Below are 22054 nucleotides of genomic sequence, written 5' to 3' on the forward strand. Positions count from 1 at the left end.
CATACACCAAACCTGCCCAACTAGGTAATCTAACCATGCACCTTTAGCTGACGAATAATCCACCCAGTAGTCAACTAACTTTTTCCCTTAAATATTCCAATATTATATAATTAGCCGACCATTAGGAATAAAAACTTGCCAAAACAAATAAAGTCAATAAAAATTCAAAATACAATGGAATTAAAGGCCTTTTTACAGGCCTCTGATTGACTACAAGTTAATTTAAATCGGAAAATAATTACCTACTAAAAATATATCTTACATACCTAGGTGTTTGGATGGTTAAAGTTATATTATTTCACGCAACGACGCATTTATAATAAATGTTTTATCTAGAAATATTGAATAGGTACGTCTAAATTTGGCGTTTTACTTGTTTTTATAAATGTGGGCATCTCATAGTAGGATGATAAAATCTAGTCAATTAAGTGGATTTCTACAAAATATCATTAGTTTTAGCAATATGTGAAAAAAGCTTTTGAATAAAAAAAAAATAAACCGATTTCTCGTTCCTTTTGTTATTTTTTATAATATTCGAATAATTATTCGAATATTCGAATATGTCGTCAGAAAAAGTCGAATATTCGAATATCTGAAAGTTTCGAATATTTGCAATCCCTAGTTACTCATAAGTGTTCCCAGTACATGGGTAAATAAATAAATAACGATATAGGTATATTGTAGATGTACACTTGAAAAGGTAAAGTGTCAGTGTGCATGCATGGAATTGCCTTGGAAAAAAGATTTTCTTAACAAGTCATGTAACTAAACTATAAACTAAAATACTAAAATTAATTTATAATTCATTTGAAATGCTCATATAAAATTACCTAGGTATATTTTTATATTTTATTCTTAAGAGAAACCTTATGCCTTTTATAAAAAGGTTTACAAACTGTCAGTTAACAGTGTGGGTGATGGTACCTAATAAAAAAATGCATGGGAAAATTATGTAGGCTCAGTTTTAATATATATGTATATTACATTTCAATTTCAATATCATTTATTTCAGATAAGTACAGTAAATAACAACCAAAGTGCTGTGTATTATGTCCAAACTAGCAAAATAAGCATAAGCTGTGGCAGACAGGTAAACAAGCCAGCAGCTGTATATATTATTATCAGTGAGAGTGATCTCATAATGTGTTTGTTACCATTCCACAGTCCTAATAATAATAAAATAATTACCTTTAGTAAAATTTAAATCATTTATAACTGAAAATGAAATCATATTTAAATTCTACTGATTCAAATTAACTGCCAATTTTCCTCTTATGGTGGGCCGCTAGAGGATATAGTGAATTAAAACGATTAGGGTATTTACTCATCACAAAATATTCATCGGATAATTCCACAATTTTACTGACAGTATTTATAAATAATTACCGCTGCCGAAGGAATGGACTTGTTCAAAAATTTAGCTTTGTTGTGTACTTATGTTCCAGTTATTAAATTAAAAAAGATTTTAAATACCAACTATTGTTCAATTAATAATCTAAATCTGTAGGCATGACATATTTAACTGCCTGATATAAATTAGCCATAACATGACAGAGGATCAAGCTTGGGGTCAATGTACTTCGTATCTTGGTTATTCCTATATGGATTGGTGTGATAAAACCATTTTCATTCGCATACTAATTAATGACTTACTCAATCATTAGTACTATTGCAAGATTTGTTACGATTAAAAAACAGCCAACTTAAAATACCAACTATAACCCCCCTCCCTTATGTAGTACCTACATATCTAAAAGTTGAGAAAAGCACCGGTCTGTATTCTTGTGTTTATTCTTCAGTGAAATTGGTTTAAAAAAATAGTTTCATTAATAGGAATTAAGATGAATGAAAAGTAAAATAATAAATAGAACATTATACAAACTCAAGTTTGTTTTTACCAACTAAGTAAGTTTCTTACCATCATCATCAAAAAACATGTCACAATCATAAGTTTATTTGCAATAAAAACTACACCTTTACAAAATGTAAATTACCATACATTCCATGCTTTTGTTTAGGTTTATCATAAAGCACATTTATCGTTAGTGATTTGCCTAAAATAAAATTATGTGTTCTGCGTGTGTAGATTAGAAGAAAAGTGCTACCTATTTGATGGTTTCCTGTGACAATTTAACAAGAAATCCAATAAGAAAATAGGTAAGTACTTAGCGACTAACAATAAATATTCAAACAAAATGTTCAGTACAAACTTAAACAAAACTTTAAATGGTAAAAAAAATAGCCGCTTCGATGACGTTTCACAGCTGCTTTTGAATCCAAACATAAACTGTATATAAGTATATCTAAATGTATACTACACGTGCATAATGGAACAATCTTTCAAAGGAATACTGTGGGAAACTGTAAGTATAGCAAATACGTAAATTTTGAAAACGATATGCTAATAATAGGAACTCACCCTGTTATTTGAAAAATCCCTAAATATCGGCGACACACACAAACCACGATTTAAATCTAATTTTGCTAAAAGTCGGCACCTCGAAACACACACCGTCGACGCCATCTTTGCACTACGACTACGTATGTATAAGTACTAAATATGTGTAATGGCTCACACCGAATTCTAGGCGCCACAAAACAACGGTGATAATATATACTTAATATATCAAAATTTTACCTATAACAACTGGTTGTATTATATGACATGGGCAGTACAATAATACAAACAACATATTTTATTATTTTACTGAAAAAAAATTTCGGAACGTCCTTTCGAACTGCGCTAATTAGACTTATATACACAATTTAAATGGACCACTATTAGATTAGTTTAAATCATTTCATTCTACACTATAATGTGATTGATTACACAGAAAAGAACATTCAACATAACTTAATATTTTTATCAATCAAATGAATCAACTCCATAGACAGAAATATATTCGAAAAACCCGCCTTTTTCCTCCGGGTGGTATTCCTGTCTGGAAAAATTACATTACAGCTGCGTTCATTGTAAACCATAGACTTAATTTAACTTATTGTATAGCCATAACACACTACCGCACTGCACGCGACCTTCGTGCACCGCACCCAGTGTGCGTAGTTAGGGCTATTACGGCTATAAAGCTTTATTTACACGTACAAACAACAGACATGTACGAACAAATTTTAGCAATTTTCTGCATTTTTCAGAAAACCTCAAATAGTTTATCTGTTGACATCAAAAATGACATGACATGACAACTTCTCTCACCGCGATCGCGATCGCGATTGTTTCGATTGTCACGTACGATACCGTTGAAGATATTTATTTGTAACAATGGCTGTACCGGATTATAAACTTAGTGCAGTTTTATATGGCCATTCCTTAGACGTGCGATGTGTGGCGAAGAGCAAAGAATCCTGTATATTGTCTGCCTCTCGCGACCGAACCGCTAAATTATGGCACCCTGAAGGGTTAGTGTTTTTGAACAATCATCTCTCGACTTTGGTGCAAATTCTTTGTGTAGTTGAAATTTTGTTGATTAATCAGGGTATTTTTTGTTCATTCTGATCAGGGTTAAAGATTTCATCAACGCAGTCACTTATAAAGGGCACAAAAACTTCGTTTCATGTATTTGTTGGCTGCCGCCTTGCGAAGCTTTTCCGGACGGCATCGTAGTGACCGGCAGCAACGACAATACAATTTTAGGCTATAACTTGCAAGATGGCAGCGTCGTGTTGACCCTGGAAGGTCATGAAAACGCCGTGTGTAGTGTTACACCAGGTTATGACTCAGGAATTTTGTTAAGGTATGCTATGCAAGACTAAAGTTAGGTGTGGATGCTGGTTAGGGTATTAATGTAATGTTTATTGTTACAGTTCAAGTTGGGACAGCACAGCTAAAGTATGGAATGTGAACAATCCCCAAGCCACTCCTGTAACATTGAAGGGGCACCAGGCCGCAGTGTGGGCAGTGGTGGAGCTGGGTAATGGGACATATGCCACAGCCTCGGCTGATAAGACCATTAAGCTGTGGAAAAAGGATGGATCTCTTATAACTACACTGGCAGGTAATTCTATATTAGAAAAAAAATATTGGTCTAGGGCTGAGCTTCTGGCCAAACACAGTCTGGCCAGTCAAAACAGTGTCCAGCAATCTTCCCTATGGTTCACCCTCCACTGGGCACTATATTCAATTTCAAAGCCTTCTATTATCAAACATACAGTTAATAATATTTAATACAATATTTATTTATTTATGTGTTTGCAACAACCGTCGGCTCGACGTGTCCTATATTCAAGAAATATAAATGAAATGTAGTGCCTAAAGAGGCAGAGTGGTGGAAGTTTGATATTGAAATTATAATTTATATATATCATGTGTGTTATGTTTTTGGTAGTCTGGTATCCACAACACAAGCCTTATTGAGCGTACTATGTGACTAGGACACTTTGTGTAAGATTATCGCATAATATTGACTTATTTACCAGGTCACACTGACTGTGTGCGAGGGCTGGCTGTGGCTGGTCCGGACTCGTTCCTTAGCTGCTCCAATGATGCATCCATCAGACTGTGGGCTAACAAAGGAGAGTGCCTTAACACTTACTATGGACATTCTAATTATATTTATAGGTAAGCAGGTGTATGTTGTAATAACACAACACAGTGTTACTACCTAGTCTAACCATAAATTATGTTACAAAGTTAATTATACATAAATAATAAATTAAAAGTTATTGAAACATATTATATATATTAAATAGACAAACGAATTACGAATTTAAGATACTTAGTGCTTATTAGATTTTCTCATCTCTTGCATTACTTAATATGTGCTTTTTAATTAAGCAGCAACATGCCTCAAAAATACGCATAACTTTTTCACCACCTCTGTCGGAAATTTCTATGCCATACCTTTTTAAAATTTTCTGTAACAAACTATTTGAAATTTAATCAATATGAAAGTTGCTAGGGACCTCATACTACTGTCACTGGGACAAGGTGCGAAATGGTACTGAAATTAAATTCCTTGACAGGATAAAATTAAGTAGAAATCACTCTTCTTTTACCTATTATATGTATATCTTTTAAAATCAAATTTCTATTACACCTTATGTGTATAATTGCATGAATTCTATAGTAATTTAAATTGTATTTTTTTTATGCATGTTAATTATAAGATTTTTTTTTTAAAGATTTGTCCCGCCGAGTTTTTTGCCGGTCCCATATTGGGATACCCTCCTCCAATCGAGGGGGGATTTAAATCTTCTCGGGGCTGAGGTGTAGGGTTGGAGCCGGTTAACTTTATTTGACGTTCATAAGCGCATTGTAATTATGCCTACTTGAATAAACTTTCTCTCTTTTTATCTTTATTAACTGTCCCAGCTTTTGCCATCCCTGATGTAACCATAATTTAATCATAATTTCATGGTGAGCCAGTATAAGCATTAACCCTGGCTTGAACGGCTGGGCGACGTGCGGCGAGGACGGGTCGGTGCGGCTCTGGTCTGCCGGGGACTGCGTGCGCGAGATCCGCCTGCCGGTGCATTCTGTCTGGAGCGTTGCTTGCATGGACAATGGAGACATAGTTACTGGTAAACTTTGTTTTTTTAATATCTGACCTGATAGTAGTTGCTTACACTATGTGATGTTACATAGTTTTTTTTTTCTCTCTTTTTATCTGCAATCGGCTGTTTTAGCCATAATCAGATGTTATGTCTTTTTTGAGGGTTTTGAGAGGTATTCCATTAAATACTCTCTTGACTTTGATAGAATTTATCTTCTAGTGCCACTTAGTGCCTCTGGTCTAGCCGCAGTATTTGCCACCTTAGTCTCTGTCACATAGTGATGCTTTAAATAAATGAAGCAGGGTTTTCACTTTTTCACTCTGACATCACAAAAATTGTTTCACTAAAGTTTTGACTTTGTAAGTAAATGTATACCTAAATACAAAGCTATACGTTTTCTTGCTGTTATCTGTATGTATTCTGTATTTATTAAGTTTTTATTGATGAAATTCGTTTGTGCCTACCTACTTATCCATCATTTCGACGTGATATTTAACGAAACTATTATTAGGTATTTTTCTTTTATTTTATGAATAATTATAATATACGTTCCAATCTGTTAAGTAACAAATGCCCACCCAATATTTTTTTCGCTTAGTTCGCCTCTTTCATTATACGCAAGCTATCTGGCTATAATCTGATACGTGTAATTGTGTATTTTAAATTTAAATATCATGTTTACCTTACAAATGCATGTTTAATGTCCAGGTTCCAGCGATGGCTTAGTCCGCGTCTTCACCAAAGACCCGGCCCGCTACGCCGACGAGGCGACGCTCAAGCAGTTCGAAGAAGATGTTGAGAAGCTGGCAGCCGCCTCGCAGCAGGAGATCGGAGGGTTCAAGCTCTCTGAGTAAGTAGCGAGTATTCTCAAGGTTCCAGTGATGGCTTTAATTCGAGATTTCTCCAAATACTTATACATACTTACTTGGATAATGGCCCAAAATGAGTCCTGGCCCCAATTTCACATCGGTGACAGGTGCGACAATTGTAAAACATCACTGTTGCTGACGTCACAGGCATCCATGGGCTACGGTTACCGCTTACCATCGGGCGGGCCGTATTCCTGTTTGCACCCTCATTGTATTATTAAAAAAAACTTTATTATATCGGAAATAAACAGGTATTTCTCTTGCGATGTTTATGACAATTGTCACAAGATTTCAAAGAATTTCGTGTAATTCTTGACAGGAAATGAGTTCTGTGTCGGAATTTCGGGACAAGTGTCGTGTTTCTTGTGACAATTGTCATTAGCTTCGCAAAATAAGTACTTATTTATAGGCGATATAATGGAGTTTTATTAAAAATAAAATGTTGGTGGCAAACAAGCACACCGCCCGTCCGATGGTAAGCGGTTACCATAGCCTATGGAGGCCTGTGACGGCAGTAACAGTGATGTCGACAATAGGGATGTTGACATGAATCGCGAATATATAACATGTTATGTTTTTACCATAGCAGGGAATATTAGAACGCGGAAAATCATATTTTGCAAGTGTAAATATGCGTAATAAATTAATTAAAAATAATCAAAAGTATTTAAAATAATGCCCAGTATCACGTGACTGCAAACGCCAATCGGAGCGCGTGACGTAATCACAGTGGAATCACCAAAGACAAGTTATAAAACCTGCCTAAGTGTCTACAGATTATCGTACCGAAACGCGATCTTGGTGCGGTGCGGCGCACGAATCGATAGTGTGTAAGGTGGTGCGTTAAGGACGCAGCTATAAGTTAGAGCGAGAAAGAAGGTCGCTGTCCGATGCGGTAGTGTGTTAAGGCTTTATAAAAAATTGTCAGTTGCCATATAAAGAATTTAAAAAAAATGACTGACAGCAGTTTGTTTAAAACGCCGTTACGTCATCAAGGTCACGTGACAGTTTGGAGCGTTTAGGCGCGAAATTTAAACACGAAACTTATTATACATGTTTTTTTATTCAAAATTAATGAATATATTTTTTTAATATTTTTTTCTGTAATTATTACGTGTCTATCTACAAAATAAAACCAGTTCCAAAAAATTGTCAACATCCCTATTGTCGCACCTGTCACCATGGTGAAATAGGGGCCTGGCCTTCTACACAAGAGTACGCCATAATTAATATAACCATACAACTCTCACATAAACCACACAATCTACAGCAAAAGTCGCTCCGCTCTCGCGGCGCTTTAGCTTCTTCAACTAACTAACAAATCAAACTAACGTATTACAATTTCTTAGAGATGTATAAGGTCTCTTAATGTCGAATTTCAACTATAATAATAATATTTAACAATAAACACAGATACATGAAAAAAATAAATTAAAATCTAAACTTATTTACAGGTACGAGTATAAATGTCTCTAAGTGTATAGCTATATTTTTATGCACCTTATTGTTGAAGACCATTATTCAATCATATTGCTGTATCGTCAGTGACTTAATTAAAGCACGCGTAAAGTCCATAAGCAACTGATTTTATACTTAGTACATACTACTGGAAAATAGGAGGCTTTTTTTAAGAGCCAACAGAAGCTAAAATTTAAATATTTTAGGTAAATATACCCGTCTCGCTAACGGAAGCGGCTCCTAAAACTAGTGCGATAAGGATAAGGCGAAAAATCCTGCGTAAAAATATCAAAATTCGAGGTTTCGTATTCGACTGTTTCCACCTCCAAAACTTAACCAATCGTAACCAAATTTGGAAATCTAAATGATAATGATATTATCTGTGTCGGACCGTTTTGCTTTTTTGACTAATTGATGTCAGTTTTGAATAGCACGCCTCTCATTGCGGCATAGTCAATTAGGCCACTTTTGGCCATTTTTGAAGGGCTCTAGTGCCTTAAAAAAACAAAAATATCAAAAAAAGCAAAACGGTCCGACACAGATATTGACAATATTAATCTGTGTTGAAAAAATCATTGCTCTAGCTTCAAAACCCACGGAGGAAACAGTCGAGTACGTTTGTATGGAGAAATGACCACTCCTGTTGGCTCTTAACTCTGTCTATACAGGGTGCCCGGTAATTAGTGGATAACCTTCTAACCACCGACAGAGCACCTTAGGCTGGTCCAGTAAATGCACTTATAGGTCTAGTAAAAGTTTCGTGGTTTTCGAGATAATCGAACTTTTCTGTCTTTTTTAATTGGAGCTAGCCATTAAAAAAGACAGAAAAGTTCGATTATCTCGAAAACCACGAAACTTTTACAAGACCTACAAGTGCATTTTCTGGACCAGCCCAAGGTGCTCTGTCGGTGGTTAGAAGGTTATCCACTAATTACCGGGCACCCTGTATATTATTTCCAGATTGCCCGGCCCGGAAGTCCTCCTGGAGCCTGGTAAAACGGACGGTCAGACCAAACTGATCCGCCGCGGCACCAACGTGAAGTGCTACTCGTGGAACGCGGCCGCCGCCAGCTGGGACGAGCTCGGCGACGTGATGGGAGCCAACCCGCCCACAGAGGGCAAGACCATGTACCAGGGGAAAGTGAGTCAGTTGCACTGGAGACAATGCAAAACTAGTCCGTCGCTCATATTAACTCTTTTTTCTACTCCCGTACTTTTATTTGTCATTTAAAGGGTCGTGCACACATCTTTAAAACCCTATCTTAAAGTTGTCAAGACAAGTCTTTAGTCTATTCCCTAAAAAAGCATTTGTGCATACACGCAGTATCTTTTTGGCTCTTTTACAATACTTCGTGTAATGGCCACTTAAAAAATACATTGTTGCCAACCTTATAGTCATAACACACTGTCGCACCGCAACGCGACCTTGGTTCGTCGCACCCATAAGTGAGAGCGAGAAAGAAATATATCTTTCTCGCTCTCGCTTATGTGACAAATAAGTGAACCATAGACATGTTTTTTTTTAATTTCATTCATTCTTTTCCCGCTCGTACCCTCAATTTTTTGCTACTTCTTGAATATTGTGAATCTTGAATATGAATACTATTGTGCATGTCGAATGAAAACTTAAATTTGTGTTAAAAAACAGTGTGTCTTTCAAGTTAAAATGGATGAAGACAAAAACTTAGTGTCTACGCCTGAAGAAATATCAGTAATAGCACAAGAATCACTAAAAACAGGTAGATACCATAGGTAGAAGTCCACTAGATGACATGAAAAATATTTGTTAAATTTACAATTTTATTTCAAAGTAAGTGTTTGGTCGTAGAAAAAGTATTGTATGCAACGTTGTTTAACTGAGTCAAAAAATACTCGTGGCGACTTTATTAACAATTTTCGGCTTCGCCTCAAATTGTTACTCACGCCACTCGCCTTTTTTGACCCCTCTTAAACAACGGTTGCATAAAATACTATTTCCTGGTTGCATATACTACCCCAGGAACGTTTTTACAACATAGGGGCTATTCATAAATTACGTCATCTATTTTTGACGATTTTTAACACCCCCCCCCCCGCGCCCCCTAAAATTATCCAAAAATCATGCTTCGAATGTCCCCCCCTAATCCGAGATGGCACTGATTTTTACGAAAGACATTTGCCACATTGACATTTGACTGTCCAATTCAGTTGGAAATATGGCCACACGGCTTAGTTTTAGACTGCCAGTGTGTCTCTACTTTACCCACTCTCTTAGCTAGCTTCTGCCCGCGACTTCGTCTGCATAGAAGGATGATGATGAAGATAGATAAAAGTATCCTATGTCCTATCTTCATACCAAATGTTATCTAGCGGTTTAAGCGTAAAGAGGTAACAGACAAACAGTACTGATACACAGACAGTAGGGATTCTGTCAATTGGTTTTCTTGGTGTGAGAAAGCTGTCTAATATACCTTAACCGATATTATACTTTGAAACTTCATAATGTTAGTGTTGTATTGGGTATTTGCGAGACGACAACATGCAACACGATCTGCTAAATTATACAACGTTATCAACGAACATCTAGACATCTATCCCACTACATTATATGAGTGTCAGAGTAGGGTAATAAAATGGTTAAAATCTAAGACCTATAAAGAGATTGAAGACTTAATAGAATAGCATAGAATGAAAAAAAAAACATATATATATAAACAAATAGAAACACACACACACACACACACACACAGACGCGAGAGTATTGAGTATTCCTTGTATAAACTTAGTTTTAATTACTGTTTATAAGTCATGTACTTAAGATTTAAAAATAGTTAACCCTCTGTGGAAGAGCGGTTGTCTCTTAATACAGGTATCTTGAATACTTAAAAAGAGGCACCAGCATGGATATTGAAATGTTACTTTATGTTACTGAATAAACTTTATTTTATTATTTTATTTATTATTATTAGTGTATTCCCAGGAGTATGACTTCGTGTTCAGCGTGGATATCAAGGACGGCGCGCCGCCGCTGAAGCTGCCGTTTAACAAGGCCGAGGACCCGTGGGTCGCCGCACAGGCCTTCATACACAAGTCAGTGCCGGTGTTACTAACATTCCTTTAACTAATTTTTATTAAAAATAAACTAAGTACTAAAACAAATAATAAAAAGCCTTAAAATAAAAATTACAAACTAAAATTAAAAACTAGAATTAAAAACTAAGCTTAAAAACTAAGCATAAAAATAAACTATATATAAAAAATTTGGCCCAAATCGCCGTCCATTGGCAGCGTGCCCAGAAGGCTGGCAGCATTGCCACGTTGTATGGCAATGCTGATCCGCTGTGCTAGATATGACTAATTAATTTTGTTGGGTTGCGTAAAAGATACATATTCCACAACAAAAGTTATTTGCATCGAATTTACCTATGCCAAAAACGTTTACACAAAATGAGGCTCAAAAACACACTATTTACAAATGTATGTAATTTATAAAATGTAGGTATACAGTCGACGTCAAAGATATGTTTACATTTTTCGCCCTGTTACAAAGGAGAGTGAGATGGAAAAGTGTAAACATCTTTGACGTCAACTGTACACTACAAAACAGTTAATGCTATGTTTATTAAACAGATGGTTAAAATCTTGAATACTTGTGTTTTTTTGGATCAATTTAGTCTGTTTCTTTGTGAGGATCAAATGTCTATACGGGACCAACTGTGTTAAAGCGTATATGAAGTTGCATGCATAATGATCTTGATTGAAACTAACATTAAATCACATAATTATTTGAGAATACATTTATGTTACAGACATGACTTGCCTCAAGTGTACTTAGAACAAGTAGCAAACTTCATCATCACTAATGCCAAGTTGGATTCGGTGCCCGCTTCTAGTAATGGGTAAGTTTAGCTGACCTCATCCGAAATTATTGATATGTAGTATGTATACAGAAACATTGAGATACAATGCTGGATGGTATATTGACTCTGATAAGTTAACATCTGATGTATATGGTCATAGATATATAACTGACAGATAGAACTTTTTTATTTGATAAATAGAACATGTTTCTATGACCAATAACCGACAAATAATCCTTGGAAGTCCGCGGATGCGATATCGTTGCGGCAGAAAAGTTGTGTATTTCTTAGTGTAAGGCCTGAGTGGACGCTCGAAGCGGAGCGTTCGGCGGGGCGTGCAGCGTGGCGTCGAGCTTCCAAGGGTTTTGAGCAGCGTGCACTAAGCCCGCTCCTATACGCTTGCATTTGTTTAACATGCACGCCGCACGCCCCGCCCCGCTGCACGCCCAACTCGAGCGTCCACTCAGGCCTTACACTTAGTCCCACGGACGCGATTTCATACAGCATTTATGGAAAGTCAATAACTTCCAGGGGCTATTGACTTTTCATTAAACTTGTTATCGCATCCCAGGTTCTTCGACCCGTTCACCGGCTCGTCCCGCTACGTGCCCGGCTCGGAGTCCCGCGCCGCGGGTCTGCCCGCGCCGTCCGCGGCCGACCCCTTCACCGGCGCCGGCGCATACTCCACGGCAGCCGCGCAGACGCAGCAAATCCCGCAATCCAACGAGAAACCGCTCATACCGCACGACGCTTACATCAGGTAAAACTTTACTTGTGTTATCGTAAACTAGCGACCCGCCCCGGCTTCGCACGGGTTAACAAATTATACATAAACCTTCCTCTTGAATCGCTCTATCTATTTAAAACAAAACGCATCGAAATCCGTTGCGTAGTAAAGAGCTAAGCACACATAGAGGCAGACAAACGGCAGGAAACGACTTTGTTTTATATTATGTAGTGACGCTCTACAAGCCTGAATTAGCTAATAATCCTTTGTCTTATTCTGTGACTTATGTATTTGTAAGAAAGGGATAACCCATAAATGAACTAATTGAGGCTTCTAAAGTTGTATAAATAAAGGGGACAGCCATTAACCCACATAAGTCAACTGATGCGCGCGGCTCCAACCGGATATCAACCTTCGTGCACTAAGATAAGGTTCACGATGACGCGATGACAGGCATGGCATTCAAAGGGTTATTATCACCCCTCTCGTAAGATCGTGTAAATGACAACCAGTATGTCTTAACCCAGTTTTCATGCAAAAGATGGTTTCATTGCCACCCAGCCAAAGAAGACAGATAGTCGGGTTATTGACACTGAATATGTTAAACCTTTAACACATTCAGTGCCTTTATCGGATATTTTATGATTTCGTTCCCAGGCCGGAGGACCCGATAGTCGGGATCGTGGTACTACTGCTTTAAATGACAACATTTTTGTGGCCTGGCGCGGATGTCTTGTTTGGCTGGGTGGCAATGAATGTGTTAATAAGAACCATCTTTTGCATGAAAACTGGGTTAACACATACTGGTTGTTATTTACACGATCTCACGAGGGGGGTGACAAATTGACAATAACCCTTTGAATGCGTCATAACCTACTGTCATCGCGTCATCGTGAACCTTATCGTAGTGCACGAAGATTGATATCGGGTTGGAGCCGCGCGCATCAGTTGACTTCTTGGTAGGTACCCCATTATTAAAGTTACTTGATTATAGATTCGATCAAGCGAACCTAACTGCGATCCACGACAAGCTAAAAGAATTCAACAGCAAAGTGGGAGACGGACTGAGCGCCCTGACTGAACAACAACTAACAGATATTGTTAAATTAGGTGAACTGGTAAGTAAACCGATATCACTGTAAACTTCTAAATCAAATCCATAGCATATGTTTGTATACTTTAATTTCGAGCCGGCGTATAAGAAGGCCTATTCCATTGTATTTCGAATCTTTATTTTGACAAATCAGGCATTGGGCAAATTTAATTTTTGGGCGGTTTGATAGGAAAATGTAACAGATTTAAAACATAATAATTCAATTGAAGGTTTTATTGAATAGCTACGAGCTAGAATCTGAGCAGGAGCATTGAATCTGCTCCAACCATGTTACAATGTATTAAACGAGCGATATTTTATCTAATTTAATTACATAGTCTCAAGGGAGATTGCAAATAAAAAAAATTACGTTTATATTGCTAGTCTTTATAAATATTTATTTTAATTTCAGAATAGCACTTATAATCCAGAAACGATTGCATTATTGAAGAAAACTTTAGAATGGCCAAAAGGTAATATTACAAGCTTTTCCTATAATGTAACACCAAATACAACAATAGGGTATATGATTTTTTTTTATGAATGGTATCAGTCGATCAGGTTTGTTTTGAGGATCAAATGCCTATATGGGACCCATTGTCTTAAAGCAATACAAAAGTCACAAATGATGGTCAAAGTCTGGCACCCGCACTTTACTGACGAAACGCTTCTAAGAAAATGGCAATACATCGTGACGTCACCATGTAACATTAGAAGCCGTTTCGATGTATGGAAAACAAGGAATTGCTATTTTGTCGGTGAAATATTGCGTTTATGTATATTGTTGCTATTCAATATTTTTTAAAATAAAATGTAAGGAATCGAATGGTAACATATTTTTTTCCTATTTGGAAGTAAAAAAATAGGTCTTGTATTTTTGTATTATTCCTATATATTTTTAAAGTTTCCAATGTATTGTGATAAATTGCGCATTTTCTGTCTATTTAACTAGATTAAGTTATAAAATTCAACATGTGTTAAAAAGCCTATTACATTTGGTTTACTCTTTCAGAAATCCTCTTCCCGGTATTGGACGTGACGCGGCTAGCAGTTAGAAATAAGGAAGTCAACGGTCTAATATTCGACACGACGTATGGACCGGACTTCGTCAAATACTTATTGACTTTGTTAGCTCCAGGTATGCATATTAATTATAATGTAAGGTATTTATATATTTTTTGCATTATACTTAATATAAAGTGTCATTCTATGGAACTTGCTAACTATGTAAACCAACCGCCATATTGAAATTGTCTCTGAATGAGGAATTTACTAGAGTCTGTGCGGAAAGAGAAGAGTCGTGGAATGTATGGGGCCCAATACATTTCACGACTCTTCTCTTTCCGCACAGACTCTAGTGGCTTTTGTTTACATAGTTAGCAAGTTCCATAGAATTACACTTTATATACAAATGGCGGATGAAATGCCCAATTTGAGCTAAGCAGAAAAAAAAACAAGTTTTGGTTAAATGAAATTGAAGTTTCTGAGCCCTATTTTACCTTAGTCTAAAGTCAATGAAAACTTGTGAAAACTACCAAATTATGGTGGATGGTAGTAAACATAGACTAGGAATCCTCTAGACTGAGCATAGTAACACTACCCCCTCTGCCACTTATACGGTAGTTTTACTCCATCTTCGAGTCAATCCCGTGTCGTGATTGGTCCGTGTCTTTGAACGGACCAATCACGGCACGGGATTCGCTCACCTCGTCCCCCCGCACCCCCGTATTTTTGGCAGCATCGGTTTCATGAAAGAATTGGCCTAAGCTCAGTCTAGAGGTTGGATTGTCAGTGACCCTACTTCACCTTAAAAATGCTAAATAGGTTTGAATGTATGATTTTCAGGCAATATCCCAGCGAATCAAATGCTAGCGATGCGAGTGCTAGTGAACGCGTTCAGCGACCTGCCCGGCGAGATGTTAGTACTGGCCGCCCGCGAGTCCGTCGCGCACTGCATCATCTGTCTCACGCAGCTCAGCGCCAACGCGCAGGTGAGACAAGGAGAGATATATACTAGTGAACGTTCAGCGACCTGCCCGGCGAGATGTTAGTACTGGCCGCCCGCGAGTCCGTCGCGCACTGCATCATCTGTCTCACGCAGCTCAGCGCCAACGCGCAGGTAAGACAAGGAGAGATATATACTAGTGAACGTTCAGCGACCTGCCCGGCGAGATGTTAGTACTGGCCGCCCGCGAGTCCGTCGCGCACTGCATCATCTGTCTCACGCAGCTCAGCGCCAACGCGCAGGTAAGACAAGGAGAGATATATACTAGTGAACGTTCAGCGACCTGCCCGGCGAGATGTTAGTACTGGCCGCCCGCGAGTCCGTCGCGCACTGCATCATCTGTCTCACGCAGCTCAGCGCCAACGCGCAGGTAAGACAAGGAGAGATATATACTAGTGAACGTTCAGCGACCTGCCCGGCGAGATGTTAGTACTGGCCGCCCGCGAGTCCGTCGCGCACTGCATCATCTGTCTCACGCAGCTCAGCGCCAACGCGCAGGTAAGACAAGGAGAGATATATACTAGTGAACGTTCAGCGACCTGCCCGGCGAGATGTTAGTACTGGCCGCCCGCGAGTCCGTCGCGCACTGCATCATCTGTCTCACGCAGCTCAGCGCCAACGCGCAGGTAAGACAAGGAGAGATATATACTAGTGAACGTTCAGCGACCTGCCCGGCGAGATGTTAGTACTGGCCGCCCGCGAGTCCGTCGCGCACTGCATCATCTGTCTCACGCAGCTCAGCGCCAACGCGCAGGTAAGACAAGGAGAGATATATACTAGTGAACGTTCAGCGACCTGCCCGGCGAGATGTTAGTACTGGCCGCCCGCGAGTCCGTCGCGCACTGCATCATCTGTCTCACGCAGCTCAGCGCCAACGCGCAGGTAAGACAAGGAGAGATATATACTAGTGAACGTTCAGCGACCTGCCCGGCGAGATGTTAGTACTGGCCGCCCGCGAGTCCGTCGCGCACTGCATCATCTGTCTCACGCAGCTCAGCGCCAACGCGCAGGTAAGACAAGGAGAGATATATACTAGTGAACGTTCAGCGACCTGCCCGGCGAGATGTTAGTACTGGCCGCCCGCGAGTCCGTCGCGCACTGCATCATCTGTCTCACGCAGCTCAGCGCCAACGCGCAGGTAAGACAAGGAGAGATATATACTAGTGAACGTTCAGCGACCTGCCCGGCGAGATGTTAGTACTGGCCGCCCGCGAGTCCGTCGCGCACTGCATCATCTGTCTCACGCAGCTCAGCGCCAACGCGCAGGTAAGACAAGGAGAGATATATACTAGTGAACGTTCAGCGACCTGCCCGGCGAGATGTTAGTACTGGCCGCCCGCGAGTCCGTCGCGCACTGCATCATCTGTCTCACGCAGCTCAGCGCCAACGCGCAGGTAAGACAAGGAGAGATATATACTAGTGAACGTTCAGCGACCTGCCCGGCGAGATGTTAGTACTGGCCGCCCGCGAGTCCGTCGCGCACTGCATCATCTGTCTCACGCAGCTCAGCGCCAACGCACAGGTAAGACAAGGAGAGATATATACTAGTGAACGTTCAGCGACCTGCCCGGCGAGATGTTAGTACTGGCCGCCCGCGAGTCCGTCGCGCACTGCATCATCTGTCTCACGCAGCTCAGCGCCAACGCGCAGGTGAGACAAGGAGAGATATATACTAGTGAACGTTCAGCGACCTGCCCGGCGAGATGTTAGTACTGGCCGCCCGCGAGTCCGTCGCGCACTGCATCATCTGTCTCACGCAGCTCAGCGCCAACGCGCAGGTAAGACAAGGAGAGATATATACTAGTGAACGTTCAGCGACCTGCCCGGCGAGATGTTAGTACTGGCCGCCCGCGAGTCCGTCGCGCACTGCATCATCTGTCTCACGCAGCTCAGCGCCAACGCGCAGGTAAGACAAGGAGAGATATATACTAGTGAACGTTCAGCGACCTGCCCGGCGAGATGTTAGTACTGGCCGCCCGCGAGTCCGTCGCGCACTGCATCATCTGTCTCACGCAGCTCAGCGCCAACGCGCAGGTAAGACAAGGAGAGATATATACTAGTGAACGTTCAGCGACCTGCCCGGCGAGATGTTAGTACTGGCCGCCCGCGAGTCCGTCGCGCACTGCATCATCTGTCTCACGCAGCTCAGCGCCAACGCGCAGGTAAGACAAGGAGAGATATATACTAGTGAACGTTCAGCGACCTGCCCGGCGAGATGTTAGTACTGGCCGCCCGCGAGTCCGTCGCGCACTGCATCATCTGTCTCACGCAGCTCAGCGCCAACGCGCAGGTAAGACAAGGAGAGATATATACTAGTGAACGTTCAGCGACCTGCCCGGCGAGATGTTAGTACTGGCCGCCCGCGAGTCCGTCGCGCACTGCATCATCTGTCTCACGCAGCTCAGCGCCAACGCGCAGGTAAGACAAGGAGAGATATATACTAGTGAACGTTCAGCGACCTGCCCGGCGAGATGTTAGTACTGGCCGCCCGCGAGTCCGTCGCGCACTGCATCATCTGTCTCACGCAGCTCAGCGCCAACGCGCAGGTAAGACAAGGAGAGATATATACTAGTGAACGTTCAGCGACCTGCCCGGCGAGATGTTAGTACTGGCCGCCCGCGAGTCCGTCGCGCACTGCATCATCTGTCTCACGCAGCTCAGCGCCAACGCGCAGGTAAGACAAGGAGAGATATATACTAGTGAACGTTCAGCGACCTGCCCGGCGAGATGTTAGTACTGGCCGCCCGCGAGTCCGTCGCGCACTGCATCATCTGTCTCACGCAGCTCAGCGCCAACGCACAGGTAAGACAAGGAGAGATATATACTAGTGAACGTTCAGCGACCTGCCCGGCGAGATGTTAGTACTGGCCGCCCGCGAGTCCGTCGCGCACTGCATCATCTGTCTCACGCAGCTCAGCGCCAACGCGCAGGTGAGACAAGGAGAGATATATACTAGTGAACGTTCAGCGACCTGCCCGGCGAGATGTTAGTACTGGCCGCCCGCGAGTCCGTCGCGCACTGCATCATCTGTCTCACGCAGCTCAGCGCCAACGCGCAGGTAAGACAAGGAGAGATATATACTAGTGAACGTTCAGCGACCTGCCCGGCGAGATGTTAGTACTGGCCGCCCGCGAGTCCGTCGCGCACTGCATCATCTGTCTCACGCAGCTCAGCGCCAACGCGCAGGTAAGACAAGGAGAGAAATATACTAGTGAACGTTCAGCGACCTGCCCGGCGAGATGTTAGTACTGGCCGCCCGCGAGTCCGTCGCGCACTGCATCATCTGTCTCACGCAGCTCAGCGCCAACGCGCAGGTAAGACAAGGAGAGATATATACTAGTGAACGTTCAGCGACCTGCCCGGCGAGATGTTAGTACTGGCCGCCCGCGAGTCCGTCGCGCACTGCATCATCTGTCTCACGCAGCTCAGCGCCAACGCGCAGGTAAGACAAGGAGAGATATATACTAGTGAACGTTCAGCGACCTGCCCGGCGAGATGTTAGTACTGGCCGCCCGCGAGTCCGTCGCGCACTGCATCATCTGTCTCACGCAGCTCAGCGCCAACGCGCAGGTAAGACAAGGAGAGATATATACTAGTGAACGTTCAGCGACCTGCCCGGCGAGATGTTAGTACTGGCCGCCCGCGAGTCCGTCGCGCACTGCATCATCTGTCTCACGCAGCTCAGCGCCAACGCGCAGGTAAGACAAGGAGAGATATATACTAGTGAACGTTCAGCGACCTGCCCGGCGAGATGTTAGTACTGGCCGCCCGCGAGTCCGTCGCGCACTGCATCATCTGTCTCACGCAGCTCAGCGCCAACGCGCAGGTAAGACAAGGATAGGAATTATTTATTTATCCTAGAGAACTATTAATCGACAGCTGTTACAGAAGTCACTTTGTCACAAAAGTCTACTTTACTTTAGAGCTTTATCCGACTACCGAAAAGGCCAAATGAAAAGTTATGGCTAGCAATCTTAGTAACATGTATGTAAAAGGGGTATGTTTGTTTGAACCACCACCATAGTGTCCAACCTACTCCAACTACTACCAAGCTTTCAGTATAGTTGCCATCAGATATATCGGAGCGGCCGAGGTGCTCAAAAAATCTGATCACGCACTAAAGCTTTGGATTCCTCCGAAAACGGTGCCGTCATATTACGGCCGCTATATAGCGTTGACTGACGTCACTAGAACGTTGTCCATGTAAACAAGATGGCGCGGTTTCCTAGACGGCGTTACGATACGTTGATTGTCAACGTAACGTAAGATGACGGCCGTCATGACCTTGTCGATAGTTTCGTGAACGTTTTATTAGATAGCGGTGACGCCATTTTGAATAAATGACACGAGATTTGAATAAATGATTCCGTACTACGATTATTTTCCTCTTCTGATGATATTTCATCCTCCAAGTAAATTATAGATGATCAAGCAAATCTTGTCAGTAGGAAAAGGCGCGAAATTAAAATTTTCTATGGGACGTTATCCCATCGCGCCTACATTTTTCAAATTTGCCGCTTTGACCTTGGTGGATGACGGTGTGTTATGACGCCGTGGTACTTTCCACATGTCGCCACCGTAAAGACGGCCGTCTTTTGCTGCCGCTATATGACGGCCGTCATATGACGGCACCGTTTTCGGAGGAATCCAAAGCTTAACGCCTTGACAATAGAGAGGTGTTCAGATATTTGTGAGCACATTGGTCGCTCCTATATATATCTGATGGCGACATTTTGTAAAATGAATCATAATTCTAACAAATGTTTTTTTTTTCTAGAAACATTCTAGACTAGTATTTTTTATACAATTTTTTGACGATCCTTTTGTGAAATTCTTAGTGTTAAATTTGATTTGTATAATAAATATAATAATCCAATACTATTATGGAATAATAACATCAACAAATTGCTCTGATAAGCTTAAGATAATATATATGTTACGATTCCTAAGTGCTTGTTGCTAGGCCATGAATAATAGTTATTTTCGATACAAGTGCGAAAAAGAGGAAATTCGAAACGAGTGGCGATAAATTAAAACACGACCGAAGGGAGTGTTTTAAATCGACACGAGTTGCGAATTACCTATTCGCACGTGTATCGAACAACGTTTTACAGTACATGTGGCACTTTAAAGTTTCGAAAACGCACGAAAAGTGCTATTTTACGCACTAGTGCCCCATATGTACTGTAAAGTATATTTTGACTTTGATTTTGTATATTTAATTACTAGATAGCAGCGGCGTCTCTGTTATTGAACTTGTCGGTTGCGCTGGCGCAGCAGAGCGACTCTGCCGACCTCGCCGAGTGTATCCTCAACCTGCTTAGCAAGACTACTGACAACGAAGCCTATTTCAGGTAAAATTAATTGCACTATACAGTGGCCTACAACACGGGCGAATAATTAAAACGTAGATTCTACTCCTCAAACAATAAAACTTTTGTTCAACAACTTTTTGAAATTATGTAGTCTTAAAATTGTCCCTTTTTCAAACAAACTAAATAATATTTTCAATGTACTTTAAATTCCGTCTAATTGACATTGCCCGTCAGTCTTGTCACCGTACCGGCATAATCAATTTCGTAATACATTGCGTGTTCGAATAAATTTCAAAGTGTTTTAAAATACAAACCACAAGTTATTTTTAAAAGTCGCTGAACAAACATTGTCTAGTTTGAGGAGTAGAATCTACGTTTTAATTTTTCGCCCATATTGTAGGCCACACACTGTATAGTCCATATAGCCTGACGTGCTACGCGTAGAGAAACAAACAAAAAAATTTTTAAACTTGCATCTTTTTTGTTTAATATTGTCCTTTACAGTGTTAAGGCACAAAAGCTTCGCGAAAGCCCCGTAAGAAATGGTAAACACGAGGAAAAAAAGTAGATCGCGAAATATTAAGTACTCTTCGTGTCATGTAAAACCTCTCGAGTTTTTGTACCTGAATATTAACGACATTTAAATTCGTATCTACGGCGAAACTCAAACAAATGTTTGTGACATTTTGAATTAAAAGGTACCACTTGGTCGCTTACCATAAGAACTAAATTTGCGGTGAAATTTTCTGCGAATAACCTGTCATCCTTATGGCAAGCGACAATGTGGTACCTTTTGCTTGAAAACGACACATTTGTTCACCTGACACAAGTAAATGGCCTTACCGGGATTCGAGCGCAGGACAACTAGCTCCGCAGCTTATATTGGTTGCTACCAACATGGCTATTAAGAGGTTATTAAAATTAATTAACCATTATTTTTTTACAGAGGCCTAGTCGGCCTCGGCACGCTACTCGCCGAAGCCCCGAACCGCCTCGTGATCCAGAGCAAGATCGTGTCGCACCCCGCCGTGCACAACCGCCTCAAGCGGGACAGCGGCAATGGCAACAAACTAGCCGTCTGCTCCAGGCAAATACTCGGCCTTTTATAATATTCACAAGCATTAGTCAATACTCACTTATAAATATGGCGGCGTTTGGATCCGGTAACACTCGTAACCGGTTAAATACACATTTTAATACCATTCTGGTTCCACTTTTCCTTAAGAACGCGAACCTT

At 41.1% G+C, this 22054-nt stretch overlaps 2 protein-coding genes across 2 annotated transcripts in view; one reads left to right on the forward strand and one right to left on the reverse strand.

Moving 5' to 3' along the window:
• Window positions 1-2584, reverse strand: part of LOC134650232 (calcium uniporter protein, mitochondrial) — a 138824-nt gene extending 136240 nt beyond the window's left edge. Inside the window, exon 1 of the mRNA XM_063505180.1 lies at window positions 2420-2584. Within this exon, the coding sequence (XP_063361250.1) occupies window positions 2420-2524 (105 nt within the window). The 5' untranslated portion in view covers window positions 2525-2584. The remainder of the gene's footprint in view (window positions 1-2419) is intronic.
• Window positions 2585-3233: 649 nt separating this feature from the next.
• On the forward strand, window positions 3234-22054 carry LOC134650334 (phospholipase A-2-activating protein). The gene is made up of 16 exons (XM_063505294.1): window positions 3234-3417; window positions 3519-3752; window positions 3823-4013; window positions 4435-4576; window positions 5384-5538; window positions 6220-6361; window positions 8799-8979; window positions 10798-10907; window positions 11627-11716; window positions 12249-12437; window positions 13399-13522; window positions 13910-13970; window positions 14510-14635; window positions 15343-15488; window positions 20732-20856; window positions 21764-22054. The coding sequence occupies exons 1-16, from the start codon at window positions 3281-3283 to the stop codon at window positions 21924-21926; spliced, it is 2316 nt and encodes a 771-aa protein (XP_063361364.1). The 5' UTR covers window positions 3234-3280; the 3' UTR covers window positions 21927-22054.

This window comes from Cydia amplana, chromosome 8, assembly GCF_948474715.1.
Source record: "Cydia amplana chromosome 8, ilCydAmpl1.1, whole genome shotgun sequence".
NCBI lineage: Eukaryota > Metazoa > Arthropoda > Insecta > Lepidoptera > Tortricidae > Cydia > Cydia amplana.